Genomic DNA, 18,284 nt, shown 5'->3' with positions numbered 1-18,284 from the left:
ACTATTCGAAGTACATTTTTGGGGATCTCCAGAATGAGGATTTCCACTATTTATTACTATTTATTTATTTACATTTAAAAGAACAGCGCACGGAATAAGTAAGAAAATAAATATACATTTCTTTCTCTTATATTATGTATTATTAACGAAATAGGACTCTGAAAATCCCTTTAAGCTTAGCGCACTAAAAACGACTCAACGTCATATTTATACAGAAATGACGTAAGTGGTGTCCAAGAGTTTATCTGGACCCTAAGGGGTTATCAGGGCATAAAGGGAGTTTGAATTTTCTTAATTTGATGACATACCGCACGTATAATAATTTGCTTTTTATCACCTATGTTAAAATAAAGTCATTCTTGCTATAAAAAAATTTAATTATAGCATCCATGATTGAATTGGCTGAGTTCGATAGAATACACTACGTTCTACTAATTTTATGATTACAGAGACAGGCTTCAATTGTGTTACTATACTAGTTATTGAACCTCCTCACTGTATGAAATATTTAATTCTTCTAGATATAAACTGTAAAGACGCCGAATCAAATTTATTACGAACGATATGTTAACAAATTAGCGTTGCACTACCACAGCTAATTTATATTGGGTTCCACTTTAAGCTCTTATTTCATAAAATACAATTTAAGTCATAGATACCATAATTAATACTGGTATATATTAGTTTACAATATGCATAAAATGCACAGAAAAAATGCTTTATATCACTTTCACACCTCGCACATGTTTTAAGTTTGAAATATAACTATGTAAATGCTATATAGCAAATTCTCGTGAACTCAACCTAATTCACGAATCAAACAAAAAATAGATTTGTTCTTAAATACTTATTACTACGAAATTCGAAACTTGAACTGAAATGAAATATTTCAGTTTTACGATCCACAGTCATGATGAAAATCAACGAAATGGTGGAATAAAGAAAGTGGGAGGAAACGAAACAACCCCCAGAAAACCCACGCAAATGCTGTTCGTCTACCACAAAACTTACTTGGCGCGAGCTGGGATCGAACAAGGGACCATACGCACTAGAGGAGAATCGTCTATCCCTGAGCCACCGCGGTCTCCTAGAGATTCAAAATAAATAAGATCGATAATAAAATAATAACTGATAACATGTATTTGAGGTTACCTTTGAACAAATTTTACACATAGGTAGTTAGTTCACTAACCATTCTGTAAAAAACGAAACGAACTTAGTTTAACGTCCCACGATTATTCCCTTTAGGCTAAAGGAGACGGATGATTACTGAAAGTAAATCATAAGGAAATTAAATTAATGTGCTCTTCCATCGCGAATCGAACCCGGAACTACATGCACCAAAGGCATACATGCTAGCAACTAAACCAGTGGGGAGGGTTTACCGCTTCGTCTTCAGTTCAGTTCATTCTCTCTTATTATGAGAGGTTCTTTGTGTGGGTGTGGGTAACACAAAACTCTGCTTTAGCACTCTTCGTGATTTTTCCTTTTATTAAGCTCTGCAGTAATCAGTATTGCGACGGATAAGTTTTCAGAAATCCTTCCTCCCTAACTAATACATAGACATCCGCTGTCTGTAGCAGTGTATGAAGACATTAAGTATGCAGTATCGCACACCGTCTATGTTAAGCAAAAGCGGACGTCAACTGCAGACATTACAACGTGGACTAATACAATTGCGATTTTTTTTCGAGCGAATTCGGACAGTATTTTTTTTTTCTTGGAATCTCCAAATATGCAAAAGTGTTTTAAGAAATATTTTAAGGGATATTTCATAACAATGTTTTATATTATTTTTGAATTTAAATATAAAATCTGTATTTTAGTGGAAATCCCCATTGCAGGCTATTGTAATAGCATTGCCAGTCCATTACTTGCTTTATGAGTTGAATTGAGTTGATTTTGAGTTTAACGTCCCTTTCAGCAGTGAGGCTCTATTAGACGAGACCTACTGATTAACGTGAAATCTGAGCTCCCGCTGGGAATCGAACCAGGGTCTCCCACGCCAAAGGCGCGTACGCTAACTGCTTAGCCACGAAGGAGCTCCTACTTGCTTTATGTGCCGTAGTTAATACACTGTTCCTCCGACACTGCTTTAATATTCTCTCATAGCTGAATTAAGTTAGAATGTGGTTATTTCATACCTTTCACACTACTGGTTGAATTTTGGTGCTATTTCCCTGCTATAAAAACTACCTCTATTCTACTGAAGTTAAGATACAGATTAACAAGCTACATGCAGCACTTCAGTATAACTCCACAGAGCATGTATCATGAACAGCTTTCTACAATTACACAACAACTGAGAAAAATAAAAACATTAGTAAGCGTGCAATAACATCTACAGCACTGTCAAAATATGTACGTTCAGCACCACTAAACAAGTTACACGAATGTAAACGGAAAAATTTGGAATACTGTGCATAAACTTAGAACTAATGACATTCTATGAAATAGACAATCAATCTCTTTGTTTATTTATAATGTGGTGTACTAATTCTTAGTAATTGAATATTCGGTTTTAAAAATGAAGTCTTTCAATGATTATCAAGAAAATATGCATTTCTAGAAAAAGTACTCAACTTACCGTTCACTGAAACATAAGTTTAATATACTTCGATTGCAGCTGAGATCTGATTTCATAAAGCAGAAATTTCAAAGTTTCATACATTTGATCGCAGAGATAGATAGAGATTATATTAAATTCAGTTTCGCGAGAAAAGAAATAAACAAAACCTATTAAATTTATTGCGTTGATTAGACTAATAATTTTTCTACTAGCTGATCCACTTTTGCGTTTTCCCGCATCAATAATTGCGCCTCATACTTATGTATATCTATATCTATTTATCTATCTATCGAACACATAAATATACGAATATGTGATAAAATTTTCATTATCGAGTCAATCCATTCTAAGTGATCAAGTATGTGCCGCTCGACCATCTCCAAAAAAACTATTTTTTTCATGAATGTTTATAATATATCAAGATAATTCAAAACCAGAATTAATTATTTTTAAAACATCTCGTAGCGACGCAGCGGCTACCGACATTTTGCGTTTTCTCGATTTCAGGTGTTTACGTTGTTTTGAATATCTCAGCATGTGTTTTGTACTAGCGAATTGAAAATTGCTGGGCGTGTCCAACTTGTGCAGAGCTAAAATTTTGTCCTCTTAACATTTTTGCCTAAAACCACTTGAAAGGGGTGAAATCAGGGCATACAGTAGCAACATTTTTGGACATTGAAGACATGTTTGGGAAGAGGAAGAAATTGGCGTAGAGGTCTAAATTTTGTGTGCATGTAGTCCGGAGTCATAAGTTTATACCCAAAAATTTGCATATCTGTAGCTGCTCCCAAAGGCCTGAAAAAATATCGTAAAGTTGGGGAATTAAGCCAATTTGCCATATTTCATTGTCCAATATCTCCAATGAGCCTGGATAAAAAAAAATCTGAAATTTTGGGAATAGTTACTCCTTTAGCATACCATAACACACAATAAAGTGCGTCTTGTGTTTTTGAGCAGAAGGGAGTCAACGTTATTAAGGGATGACGTTATACTCTAGGAGGTGTTTTGTTCACAAATTCAACTGGATATTCATTGTTGTGAAGTAAAATATATTAGGATGAACGGCTAGTCCAGTCAATGCTCTCAAGCTTGTTTCTTTTCTCTAGTTATGACTCACTGTCTTATCACCCACAGCAGCATTGGTGAAGAATGCCGCTATCAGCAGAAGGCGAGAAAAGTCAAAATGCATGCTTGGTAAAAAGTCCGTAAGTACTCATTTCTCTTACTGCTTGCTATATCCACGATATTCAATTCTGTTTATTGTTGTTTTAACTGTCAGCTCATGCAGGAGACTGTTGTCATTTCGATAAATTTGCATTCCCCTGTCAGTGTTTACAGTGAGTGAATGTTCACTGAGTGGGGAATGTAGATCAAACGAAAGGACAACAATTTTCTGCATGAGTTGAAAGTTGAATATAAGCATAATCATGTTTGAATATCATTGATATATGGCTAGTTTACTCTATGGATATATGGCTAGCCAGGATGAATAGCTAGTCCAGTCAATGCTCTCAAGCTCGTTTCTTTTCTCTAGTTGATTCATTGTCTTATCACCCACAGCAGCATTGGTGAAGAATGCCACTATCAGCAGGAGGCGAGCAAAGTCAAAATGCATGCTTGGTAAAAAGTCCATAAGTACTCATTTTTCTTACTGCTTGCTATATCCACGATATTCAATTCTGTTTATTGTTGTTTTAACTGTCAGTTCATGCAGGAGACTGTTGTCATTTCGATAAATTTGCATTCCCCTGTCAGTGTTAACAGTGAGTGAGTGTTCACTGAGTGGTGCAAGTGTCACTTTGGGTCACTTGCTGAGTTATACTGTGTAAAATGCTAGAATAATATAATTGTATTAGTATATAAAATTGATATATTATATATGTGGGGGAAATTGGCCAGATCTGATTAATATTATTTACTTCTATCTTATTTTAATATTATATGTTAAGTGTATTTACAATTTGATATATTTATGTATTAATAGTGTAATATTATGTATCTTATTTAGCATGTATCATATATCTGAAAAACTTTTTTTGCCTCTATAAAATTTCAGTTTAACTAGATGGAAACACTTACGACAGCAACGTCTTTTTTTAAAAAGCTCTTTTGGGAGTTCCTTCTCCCAAAGTTTTTTAAACTTCTTTTTCATTTTTTCTACTCTCTCAGCAGTATATAAGACTGAGTGAAATTAACTTGAGAGGGGGAGTATTACGAAGGTCTTGCTTAAACTCGTTAGCAGTGATGAAAATTTTTCGGTTCATAAAAACATACTCCACTCATTCCTACATTGTTGTTTAGCCGTGATGTGAAGTGGAAAATTTTCTTCTATATTTTTCCGGAAAATTTTCCGTTCTTAAATATCAGTGATCAAGTTACAATTCCTCAGTATTCATAAAATTGATTGAAATCATGTATAGAAATGTTAAAAAGTGAAAGATCGTTTAAAGAATCTGAAACTTTTCATGGTTCAGGCAATTTTCAGTACTGTGTAGGAACAAGTGAAAGAATTTTTCATGAATCGAAGTATTTTCTGTCTTGTATGGAAAAACTGAAGAATTGTTTATGAGTCGGAAAATTTTCATCATTTTGAAGCAAAAAGTAAAACAACTTTTTGTGAATCGGAAAGTTTTATTGCTCTGTAGAAGCAAGTGAAAGGAATTTTCATGAATCGGAAAATTTTCATCACGATGTAGAAACAACTGAAAAAACTTTTCATAATCCGGACAATTTTGGATATTATATATAGTGATGTTTGGTGGAAAATTTTCCACTATATTTAACTGCACATTCAGCTATAAAATTCATTTCCTGTAGAGGAAAGTTAGACAGCAACAAATTACCATTTTTCAAATTAGCTTTCGGAAACCAGAAAATTTTCTAATACTTCAAATTGGGAAGTAAAAATATACAGTGTTTCTCTCTCTCTCTCTCTTTCTCTCTCTGTGTGTGTGTGTGTGAGTGTGTAAAATACAGGGAACATACATCGAGTTCGTAGAGAACAAATATCCCATTCCAATATTTAAAATGTAAAAAGAAATTGAAAAGAACCTTTGTGAATTTATCAATTTCAGAAGCAGAAAATTCCAGTACTTCTTCACATGTAGGACCGCCTATATAATGAAATAACTACATTAAAGTTCCTTATGAAGATTAGTTTTGTAACAGAAAATAAGAAAAAAAAATGATTTTATTGTGTTTAACGCTCGTAAATCATGAATTTCAATATTGGGATTTTGTATAATCAACAACTTAGAGCAGATATTTGTATTGTAAAACTATCATTATTATGTATAAAATATTGGAAGAACAACTACACAAATCAGCTTCCTTATTATTTGGTCTAGGAATTAATTCGTGCGAGTGGACAAGAGATGGCGCAACGAACGGAGCGTCCCACAGTTCCGTGTATCCACACATGTGTTGCAAACCCCTGTCATCGCGTATCGTTCGTAGTATAGGGCAGTGGATTAAAGCGTCAACAACACCAGTTTGTAGTTAAGTGAACATGGCGCAATTTGTGCCTGATAAAGTGTTTTTGCGGGGTGTCCTGCTGCATTACTTTAACATGCAGAAAAGTGCGACTGAAAGTCATCGTATTTTGGTGGAAGTGTATGGTGACCAGGCTCTAGCTGAGCGAACGTGTCAGAAGTGGTTTGCACGGTTTAGAAGTGGTGATTTCGGCTTGGCAGACCAAGAGCGAGCTGGACAGCCAAAAAAATTTCAAGACGAAGAATTGACAGCATTGCTCGAGCAGGATTCGTGTCAAACGCAGGAACAACTTGCAGCAGCATTAGGCGTTGATCAAACACCAGTCTCCAAACGCTTGAAAGCCATGGGAATGATTCAAAAGATGTCACATTGGGTTCCACATGAATTGAAAGACAGAGACGTTGAAAGACGAAAAACCATTTGCGAATTGCTGCTTCAACGACAGAGCAGAAAGGGGTTTCTGCATCGAATTATTACGGGTGATGAGAAGTGGATCCATTACGAGAACCCTAAACGAAAAAAGGCCTGGGTGAAACCAGGTGAACCAGGTCCATCACAACCAAAACGAGATATTCACTGTGCAAAGGTTATGCTGTGCATATGGTGGGATATGAAAGGTGTGGTGTACTATGAGCTGCTGCAACCGGGTGAAACTATGAATGGAGAACGTTATCGACGACAATGCGTTTGAAGCAAGCTCTGGCCAGAACACGACCAGAATGGGAGAACAGACATGATAAACTTATTGTCCAACATGATAACGCTCGCCCACATGTCGCAAAACCGGTCAAAACCTATTTAGAAAATGTCGGATGGGAAGTTTTACCCCACCCGCCATATTCACCAGACGTTGCTCCTTCGGACTACTACTTGTTCGATTGCATGAACAATGATTTGATTGGACAGCGGTTTACTTCTTTAGAAGATATCGAAACATGGGTCTCTGACTGGATCGCTTCCAAGGATGAGGACTTCTTTCGCCACGGAATCCGTACATTGCCTGACAGATGGGCGAAAGTGGTGGCTAGCGATGGACAATATTTTTCTTAAGGTATTTATGTATTTTGTGTTTGTACTACAGCTTCAATGTGTGCGTACCAACCGCACGAATTATTTCCTAGACCAAATAGTTATATTTCAATTTCTCTTCTGAATGAATATATTTATAAATAAATGTTTATTTCCAGAAAATGGTCAGTATTTGCCTTCATGAGTTATTTAAACTGGAATTTTGGGTAGTCAAAAATTAACAAAATACACTTTATATTATATCTACTTACTTATAAATGTTGCAGTATGTAAATCTATAAAAGTAGTAAAGCTATGAGAAAACCGTCTTATGGTTATTAAACTGACGAAATCAAATACTGTAAGATCAAAGGTGGATTCTGAGGGAAGAACGCATTGAAGTGTTTGAAACATTCTTGAAATGAAGAATCGTTATATTTTCACTTCATGAAACCTTTTAAAACAATATTTATTACCAATAAATTTTACGGCTAAACAACGATGTAGGAATAAGTGGAGGAAGGAAGGATGGATGGACGGATGGAAGGAAGGAAGGAAGGAAGGAAGGAAGGAAGGAAGGATGGATGGATGGATGGATGGATGGATGGATGGATGGATGAATGAATGAATGAATGAATGAATGAATGAATGAATGAATGAATGATAGATAGATAGATAGATATATAGATAGATAGATAGATAGATAGATAGATAAATAGATAGATAGATAGATACCAAGAGAGAGAGAGAAACGCTATGTAAAATTTTACTTCCCAACTTGAAATATTAGAAAATTTTCCGGTTCCCGAAAGCTAATTGGAAAATTATAATTTGTTGCTGACTAACTTTCCTCTACAGAAAATCAATTTTGTAGCTCTATGTGCAGTTAAATATACACTGCACTACACTACACTACACTATACATCATATTTAAAATTGTCCGGCTTGCGGAAAGTTTTTTCCACTTGTTTCTACATCGTGATGAAAATTATCCGATCTATGAAAATTCCTTTCACTGGTTTCTACAGAGCAATAAAACTTTCCGATTCACAAAAGGTTGTTTTACTTTTTGCTTCAAAACGATGTAAATTTTCCGACTCTCCAACTTTTCCATATAAGACAGAAAATATTTCGATTCATGAAAAATTGTTTAACTTGTTTCTACATAGTACTGAAAATTGTCTGAGCCATGAAAATTTTCAGATTCTTTAAACGATCTTTCAATTTTTAACATTTCTATAGATAAATTCAACCAATTTTATGATTGCTGAGGAATTGTTACTTGATTACTGATATTTTTTAGAACGGAAAATTTTCCGGAATGGAAAATTTTCCACCTCACATCACTACTCGTTAGGTTCTCCGAGTCTTAAATAGGGCAGAAGGCATGAGCTATATTAGGTTCTAACTTCTAGTAGGTTTTCATTTTTAAGGGGCTTCTTTCTTGGACTAAAATGAGGTCCTGTGAGAAGAAGGGATATAGAAAAATAATTCTTATACTAATTCAAGAAACAGATTTTTGCTAGGAAATTAGGCCCTGTAGAATAGGGACAGGATTTGATCCTTGAAATGCTACATTCCATATTTAGGTGGATATGGCATTTAGATTAACAATTCCCTGATATTAGAATTTTTGAGTACGTGTTCAAAACTGAAGCTGTATACGGCTTTGGTCGGTTATAAGGTAATTTGTCCCTCTTGCAGGACATAATAGATTTTTATGAATACTCTGAACACAGATTTCTGGGTTCGATCCCTCGAAGTGGACTCGTAAGAGGCTATTGATAAAGTTTTTAGATTTTTGTTTTTAATCACATCTCCTAATTCAGGAAGTATGGTTCTTATCTAACCTTTACCTGCCAGATCTATTTAAGGATCTTTCGTTACTATAAGGCGAACTCATTTCCCCTTACCTACCTATCCCTATAATAAGTATTTAGATAGATATCCTTCTAGTGCATCTCCTATTTAAGGGAGTACACGAAATAGGGTCGTAGGTCAGGGCTTTTGATGTAGTGAGTCAATGCCCTTTATAAATTAAGGTTGACAGAGGACGCTTTTAGTGAGGGATAACCCTTCTGTGTCCCACAGGCACATAATTAGAGAAACCTTAGCTTAATAAAGTTTACTAAAACTAGAGAAAAATTAAGGAATTAGAGAAGAGAATACCCAACAGGTATATCTCGTGCACTTTTAAAGAAAGATATTTCATAGAATTATCAACTTTTTCTAAATAAACTTTTAATAGAGGTAACTCATGTGTTATGATTTCATATGTAGATAAGATCCTGAGTTATAAACCTGTTTATTAAGTTAATTACCCTAGACATGACTTATTTTGTTTTAATATACGAGTCTGAATATAATTTATTATATTCTATTTAATAAAAAAAAAGTTTGTCGAAAATTTTGTGATAGAGACACGAATAGCCATAGCTCACAGTCTGACGGATTTCAGTGTTACATACATTAAATAAAAGTAACTTTAAACATTTATTTCTTTCGACAGTGGGGAATGTAGATTAAACGAAAGGACAACAGTTTTCTGCATGAGTTGACAGTTGAAATAAGCATAATCATGTTTGAATATCATTGATATAGCAGGCAGTAAGAGAAATAAGTACTTATAGACTTTTTGCCAAGTGTGCATTTTTACTTTTCTCGCCTTCTACTTATAGCGGCATTCTTCACCAGTGCTGCTGTGGGTGATAAGACAGTGAGTCACAACTAGACGAAAGAAACGAGCTTGAGAGCATTGACTGGACTAGCCATTCATCCTACTATATTTTACTACACATCAATTAATTTTCAGTTGAATTTGTGAACAAAACACCTCCTACAGTATGACGTCATTCCGTAACACTTTGACCCCCTTCTGCTCAAAAAACACAAGACGCGCTTTGTTGTGTGTTATGGTGTTCTAAAGGAGTAACTATTCTCAAAATTTCAGAATTTTTTCCAGGCCCATTGAAGATATTGGACAGTGAAATATGGCAAATTGGCTTAATTCCTCAGCTTTACGATATTTTTTCAGGCCTTTGAGAGCAGCTACAGATATGCAAATTTTTGGGAATAAACTTATGACCTCGGATTATATTAACACACAAATTCAGACCTCTACGTCAGTTTCTTCCTCTTCCCAAACATGTCTTCAATGTCCAAAAATGTTGCTACTGTATGCCCTGATTTCACCCCTTTAAAGTGGTTTTAGGCAAAAATGTTAAAAGGCCAAAATTTTAGCTCTGCACAAGTTGGACACGCCCAGCAATTTTCAATTTGCTAGTACAAATACATTCTGAGATATGCAAAACAACGCAAATGCCTGAAATCGAGAAAACGCAAAATGTCGGTAGCCGCTGCGTCGCTTCGAGATGTTTTGAAAAATAATTAATTCTGGTTTTGAAGTACCCTGTTATAAATCATGAAAAATTTCGATTTTTTTGAAAAGGTCGAGCGGCAATTTTTTTTCTCGAGCACTTGGCATGGATTGATTTTATCTTTATTTCTTATCCCTTCCACCTTTAGTTTAATTCATTTTGAAACGAGTATGATCATTTCATTCTCGTTGGTAATATTTTAGTTAAAGTTCCTTTCTTCCTCCAGCTGTCCAACATGCTCTTCCCAGCTTATGTTGGGATGCATATGCGCCAGTCAAACAAGTAAATGATAAGACTCCGTTTGCACAAGGTGTCTATGAAGTTAAGAACCATTAGAGAGTTAATGAGCCACACGCAAGATTAATACAAAATCAGTTCTATACGTCCGCCACTATTCTGAGCAATCTCTTATTAGCACAAAAAATGGATTAAACCACATTACACCATCAATGATTTTTTTTTTTTTTAATCCTACAGTTATGCCCTTTAGACAGAAGGACATGGATGATTAATGAAAGTGAATGATTATGAAATTATATTTTTGTGCTCTCCCACCAGGAATCAACCCGGGACAACATGATCCAAAGACATACGAGCTAGCCAATATACCAGCAGGAAGGGCCACACAATCCATTTTGGAAAGCATTACTGTTTCCTGTTAGTGAACTACTGAGGGTTAGTGTTTTACAAACATCCGAAATTATAATTTGCTCACCGCCAAATTGTCATAAAAATCGTCTACTCGGCGATCACTACTGCATTTAGGTTGCTATTATGTTACTAACAAACCTTCCAGGGTGGAAAGTATCTCTTTCCAAGATGTTATGCACCACGCTACGAAGGAAGGCAATTACGATAGTCGTGCGCATCACCAATGTAATGAAACTTGACAAGCAGAGTTCTGGTTTGAAGGCGATCTCCATTAAAAAAAAAAAAAAAAAAAAAAAAAAAAAAAAAAAAAAAAAATGTGTTTCGCGATTTTTAAAATAGAAGTTTTCCAACTACACTATGGCTTACTGATTTCTCCAAATATATTCTATTTAACTTGGTCACCATTTCCCTCTGCGTCCATCTTTCTCCTCCATAAGGAAGAACTATTTCTATTTCCACTTCATTTGTCTCTGCAGTAGTACACCTTACAAGGGAAGAGAGGGAGATTATATATCGAAGTAGAAGATGGTTTATATATCAATCGAAAGCACGAATGATGCCTATTACTGCTGGAAACTCATAAAAAATTTCCGAATGCATATATTGTGCGAGTTATATGAATATACAGGGTGTCCAGAAAATCCGTTTTCACCCTTAGAAATCGCTAACGATGAGACAGATGCTAAAACAGGAAAACACGCGTTTGATCATTTTAAAAGTACAACCTATCAAAGCAAAAAGTGTTGTTCCAGGGCCACCCGCAGGGTCCTAGGCGGGTCCAACTCAAAAATTGCAATTGGTAAGGGGAGTCAAGTAGCGTATCATTGGAAACCTGTTGGGAAATGAAAGGAGACGGAACAAGTCTCGACTCTAAAATTGCCATGTGCAAAATGGCGGCCGGTCAAAATGTCAGCAAAAAACGTCATTGTAAAGTCTATGGCCACCCCAAAAAACCTGAAACGGTGAGACAGATGTCAAAACAGAAAACCATGTGTCATCTTTTCAAAAGTACAATGATTGAAAGTAAAAATATTTGTCCTAGGGTCCTTCACAGGGTCCCAGATGGGGTTCTACTCAAAATTTTCAAATGGCAAGGGAAGTCAAGTACCATATCGTTGAAAAGCTGTTGGAAAATGAAAGAGTATGGAAAAAGTCTCAACTCTCTAAAATTACCCTTGTAAAATGGCCTCCGTTTAAAATGTGAGCAAAAACATTGTAAAGTCTATCGCCACACCCAGAAAACCTGAAACGGTGAGGCAGATTTCAAAACAAGAAAACACGTGTGTCATAATTTCAAAAGTACAATGATTGAAAGTAAAAATATTTGTTCCAGGGTCTTCCACAGGGTCCTACTCAAACTTTTCCAATGGCAAGAGGGGGGTCAAGTAGCACAGCGTTTAAAGCAGTTGTTAAATGAAAGCAGATGGAACAAGTCTGGACACACTACGATAACACTGTGCAAACATCTTGAGTTTCAGTTCTTCTTTCTGTAGCGGGGTTTTAGTTTATTTTCACTTTACTTCTTGTACTCAACGGAAAGAAAGGAAATGCCCCTACTGTGTGATTCTGCTCTTTGGGTACAGTAAAGTCTAAATAAATTATATATATATATATATATATATATATATATATATATAATAAAAGCAATTAAAAATAAAGAAAAGACATAACATTTGACATCTTTGAATATAGAGCTAACTAGTTAACATATCATGTACAACCACGACCATAAATAAGTAGAGGTTGGAGCTATAAGAAATAAAGATACTTGCCTCTACTTGTTTATATTTATACGTGCAAATGTCTCACAATGACCAGAAGTGCCGATTCCAAATGTAAAGTGAATGCGCTCCAAGAATCGAAATGAAAATGTGCATTTTGACCGGCCGCCATTTTACACAAGGTAATTTTAGAGTGGAGACTTGTTTCGTCCTCTCTCATTTCCCAACAGCTTTTCAATGATATGCTATTTGACCTCCCTTGCCATTTGAAAATTTTGAGTAGGACCCCGTCTGGGACCCTGTTGAGAACCCTGAGACAAATATTTTTACTTTCAATCATTGTAGTTTTGAAAAGATGACACACATGTTTCCCTATTTTGACATCTGTTTCACCGTTTCAGGTTTCTTTGGGGTGACCATAGACTTTACAATAATGTTTTTGCCGATATTTTGACTGGCCGCCTTTTGCACATGGTAATTTTAGAGTCGGGACTTATTCCGTTTTCTTTAATTTCCCAACAACTTTCCAACGATATGCTACTTGAAACCGCTTGCTATTTGAAAATTTTAAGTTGGACCCCGCCTAGGACCCTGTGGGTGGCCCTGGGACAATACTTTTTGTTTTGATGCGTTATACTTTTAAAATGATCACACACGTGTTTTCCTGTTTTGGCATCTGACATACGGTTTGCGATTTCTAGAGGTGGCAACGGATTTTTTGAACACCCTGTATATTTATATAACTCGCAGAGTATATGCATTCGGAAAATTTTTTTACAGTTTCGTAATACGCGTCATTAGTGCTTTCGATTGGTATATAAATCATCTTCTACTTCGATATATAATCTCCCTTTCTTCCTTTGTTAGTTGTATTCGGAAAATAATGTCAGATATACTTCAAGATCTAATAGTCCCCTTATATTTTACTTGGTAACTAAACTTGTTTCCAATTCTGTCTCGTATGTTTTTTACATTTTGATTATTTTAACACATTCCTAACATTCATGTTTTCTCTAGTTATTCGATACTATTCACTATTTTTGTCCTTTACGGGCTATGGTGGTTTAATAATAGAGCGTTCGCATATGATGTCATGAATATCTGGTTAGATATTAAAACATATGAGTTTGTAGCGACAACAATATACGCGTATCTCCGTGGGTTTTATCTCAGTCCGTGAATTTATTCTCTTTGCTTTTTGCATTCCATCAATTTGTTCCTCGTCATTCACATGTATCTATCATCTATATACTTAAGCATACAGGGGACAGACCTGAAATTAAATTAAAAGATCCATTTATTCTTTACTTTCATTTGTTGATATTTATGGATTGTTGAAACAATTATAATAAGACCCAAATAATTCATTTGCTACCTACCTACTCTTTCCCATGTACCTGAAGATGTCAAAATTAGCAAATTTGATGATACTTCAGAAGAAGTGAAAAATGCCTGAAAAGAAAAATGAATATAAAAATCAGTTTCAATTCGCTAATGACTTACATTATAACATCAAATCGTCTGTTTAAGGAAGTAAATGAACATACCACTCCGTAAGAATGCATTAAAATGTTCTTGATATTCCGTACCTAGACGTAGCGATCCCTTGAAAGGAGAGATGCGAGACAAAACATAACAATTATTAGGTTCAAATCAGGGTTAAATTATTTACTATATTATTACTATTATTATTATTATTATTATTATTATTATTATTATTATTATTATTATTTAGAAAAATCATTTTTATTGATTCTTTTTATTTAAATCGCCTGTACTTGATTTTTCAAAAAAAAAAAAAAAAGTAATTTAAATAATGTTCCTTTTCTTAATTGGTAAATATAAGGGTTTCAGTTTTTTATTTAGTAGTAACAAGTAAAATCAGGAAATTCTTAATATTTATGTTATGTTTTCTGCAAGATGTTTCTCACATGCAACAGTTACTCAGTACCAACACAACATTGTTCACCCAACATCTAAGAGCGGACGCCGTCACTGTTCTCTCTCAAGTTTATTTTGCGTATTAAATTCACAATGACTGGACGAAAGAGAGATAATGTATAGAAATTATATATTTTTAAGCATAATCACAGTACATCATGCAGAGTAGAATATCTTACTATTCTGTAAGCTGTAAAACATTTGCTTGCGCTACACAGCGAGTATATAGCCTTTTTGAAGTGTTTTGTTTATAAATTGAACAGATTTAAAAAAAAAAATCTTTCATTATAACTTTCTAATTATGAATATCAGTATCTACTGCTTTAAAATTGTAAAATTATTCAAGATAAACTTGCATATAAACATGAATTATATATGAATATAAATATTTGATGTCAAGTTATCTGTACTCAGTACGTAAAAGTTTATAGCACAATATGTAATATATCTTAGAAGTAATGTATTTCTAATAAAGAATGGCTTGTTTTTAACATATTTCCTTCTTTCTGTTTATCAACAACTGAAATGGCCGTTCTCAGCTCGAGAAGAACGCGTTTATGGCAAATATGTGAGAAGTATGTTTAAACCCACTTTCCCAACCACTTGGGGTGAACATTGAATCGAAATTAAATAATAAAAGTCATGTGATAACAAAAAGCTCGACCCAAATGTTAATTATCTTCCAATATTCATTCAGCTGGTGCAGACGTTATTGTTTGCGAAAAAATTTACCCGTAGAAAATGCATTTTAATCAAGGTATATGATTAATGATAAACACCCAGATCAACCAAAGTGCTATGTTTAAAAATTCATTTTAAATTATTCGACTGTTTTTGGCCCACTTGTCAATTTATTTTCAACGAGAAGTTTATATACTGAGTTCCATCTCCCTAACATGAGAGATCGTGAGATACTCAATTTTCAGCTTACCTGTTAACTCCCCTTCCCTCCTTAGGATACGCAGTTTAATGAAAATGACATGATAAAACCCGGCTCAAGTCAGATGCTATGTTCAAAAATTCATCTCAAACCGTTCAGCTGTTTTCTCGTGATGATGAGAGAGAGCTGCAATGTTATTTTAATATATTAAATACATTATAGAAACTACCTCCTCACCCAAGAAAAGTAGAATTTTCTAAAATGTTGGGGCACGTGTCCACTTATTTTTCATAAAGAGTTTATATACGAAGAGTTCTTAACTAATACGATACTAATGTTCTATACAACAAACCACCAGAAACATCAAATTAAAGTGGGAAAGAATAAAGTATAGGATCTTAACAGCAATAAAGAAGATGTCACATAAGTCTTGGATAAAAGAGGAAGTATTAGACTTGCGGGAGAACAGAAGATAACACAAAATACAAAATAATGACAAAGAGTGCAAAATTCAGGAACCAACTATACAGCAAAATAAGAGATGCGAAAGAAACATGGATAAACAAAAAATACGATAGTTGAACTAATAAAAGAGCTAGGAGTAAATGTAAAACAGAAGTAGAAGTAGGTAAATAAACAAAATGCACACAAGAGAAGTAGGCACAAATTTTAAAAAAAACATCACAATTTCGATGTCAATTCGGACGTGAAACTGCAAGACTGGAATACGATAAGTTCATTACTATATATATTAAAAATCCTGTACAATTTTCTACCAAAGATAGAAGATAAACAAACATGGTAACGAAGTAAGTTGTAACGAAACACGGAACGATAAGCGAAGTAAATTGTTTAGTAGTCTATGACTAACTACTAAACAATTTACTCAATGCAGCAAGATGAACTAACAGGTTTTTTTTTTTTTTTTTTTTTTTTTTTTTTTTTTATTGATATTGAAAAATCGTTAGATTATGACAACTTAGACATTATGCTAAGACCTGGAAAGTTTAGATGTCAATTACAGAAATAGGCAACAGTATGCAAACTACACGAGCTAGAGTGCTGTTATATGAAAAGGAAGACAGGAAAAAGCGCGAATAGTGAAGGCGTGAGGCAAGGACATTGACTTCTATCACATGAAAAAAGCAATATAAAAATCCTTTGCCCATAATAAAAAAAGCACCAAGATATGCTTGTTCCATACAGTAAGATTTGCAATTGAAATCGCATTGGTAGCAGAAAAGAAAATGATGAATTACAAGCGTTATTACTTAATTTAATAAGGAACTGAAAATATATATTTATACACTGAAAGAAATCAAGAACAAAGTGAAGACTTTCAGTTTATAAAGAAAAATGTACTGGATGAACACGAAAATGTATAACTTTTATCCTGAAGGTCTGAAATAAACGAATCCTTCATAGATGTAGACGAACACAAACCTGGCGACTTTAAGATGTATAATTAATCTCAGAAAAGTCTGAGTAGGAGTGTTTAGCACACCAGAACGGTCAGCAGAAAACTCGAATTCAATTCGGAGTCCAGCCGTACATTTTCACTCTTTGCATTTGAAATCAAAATTACGTTGGAAGTAGAATGGCAAATACAAAGCACGCATTCTATAGAAAGAAAGAACTATAGATAGAAGTACGGAAAACATCTCGAAGTATACTCAAAAGGCACTCACTTTGTTCTGTTTACTATAGTAAATTCAAGCAAACATGTTAAATGTCGAATTTTCGCTAGTTGTCAGCATTGTCAAGACACAGATAAGAAACACAGGTGTTCTAAAAATGGCGCCCACTGACCACAGAGCACTATTCTACAGGTCAAAATAAAGCAAAAATGCTATATAATGAAATATCCTCCGCGGCCTCCTTCAGCCGCTACGGAGAACTAAAAATTTACAATATGGCAACATTGTAGACTAAATTTGAAACATTAGCAGTTACTCTACGAATTCTTCACGTAGTTACATCGATTATCGCCAGATGGAGTTATAGCTGACAGGCGCAGAGTAAATAGAAATTATATATTTCAAACAGTAATGTAGAGGGTAACTGGATATTATATCGAAAGTTCTGATTGGCTTGTCGTCTGTTTCAGTATTTTTCATTGGCTAATCCTTTCTCAATTGCAGAATAGTTCTCATTACTCGTACTTTCCTTTAGTCTGATCTCTTAGCATCGGTAACATTATATCATGGTCTAAGTCAACACTAGAGTAATTTATACGTATCTGTGTGTGTGTTACTTAACTTACGCAGCAGATTGATACAAAAGCAAGTCTTGTCTTACTAACTTGTTTAACGTGATAGCAATAAAATGCATTTGTAGATACTTGCAGTAGTGAAATAATTGTCATGTTAAGTATAATTGTAAAAATTGAAGAAAAAGTGCAATTGAAGACAACTTTTTTAAAAATTATTTCTACATTAATATTACGAGAATAGTACCTTCTGTGAGACAGGAACAAAAAATGCCAATCCTCAGGAATATTTCGATGCAGAATCGCTGTTTTATTATTATTATTATTATTATTTTTAAATCAGTAGGTATCCTTTAAGTAATTGTTCAAGACCGGGTACGAGTACCACTTGGACTTATAGGAGGTCCCTTTCCCGAATAATTTTGGAAATCAGCCC

General features: G+C 34.5%; 1 protein-coding gene across 3 annotated transcripts in view; it reads right to left on the bottom strand.

The window, feature by feature from the left end:
* LOC145693392 (cilia- and flagella-associated protein 300-like) overlaps nucleotides 1–18,284 on the bottom strand; it is a 109,774-nt gene that overhangs the window by 29,442 nt on the left and 62,048 nt on the right. For all 3 annotated transcript variants that reach the window (XM_081769348.1, XM_081769350.1, XM_081769349.1), the window contains one exon: nucleotides 14,198–14,270. In XM_081769348.1, the coding sequence (XP_081625474.1) occupies nucleotides 14,198–14,270 (73 nt within the window). The remainder of the gene's footprint in view (nucleotides 1–14,197; nucleotides 14,271–18,284) is intronic.

This window comes from Thermobia domestica, chromosome 8 (genome assembly GCF_964235325.1).
Source record: "Thermobia domestica chromosome 8, izTheDome1.hap1.1, whole genome shotgun sequence".
In the NCBI taxonomy this organism is placed as follows: domain Eukaryota; kingdom Metazoa; phylum Arthropoda; class Insecta; order Zygentoma; family Lepismatidae; genus Thermobia; species Thermobia domestica.
This window is presented reverse-complemented; position numbering and strand designations above follow the sequence as displayed.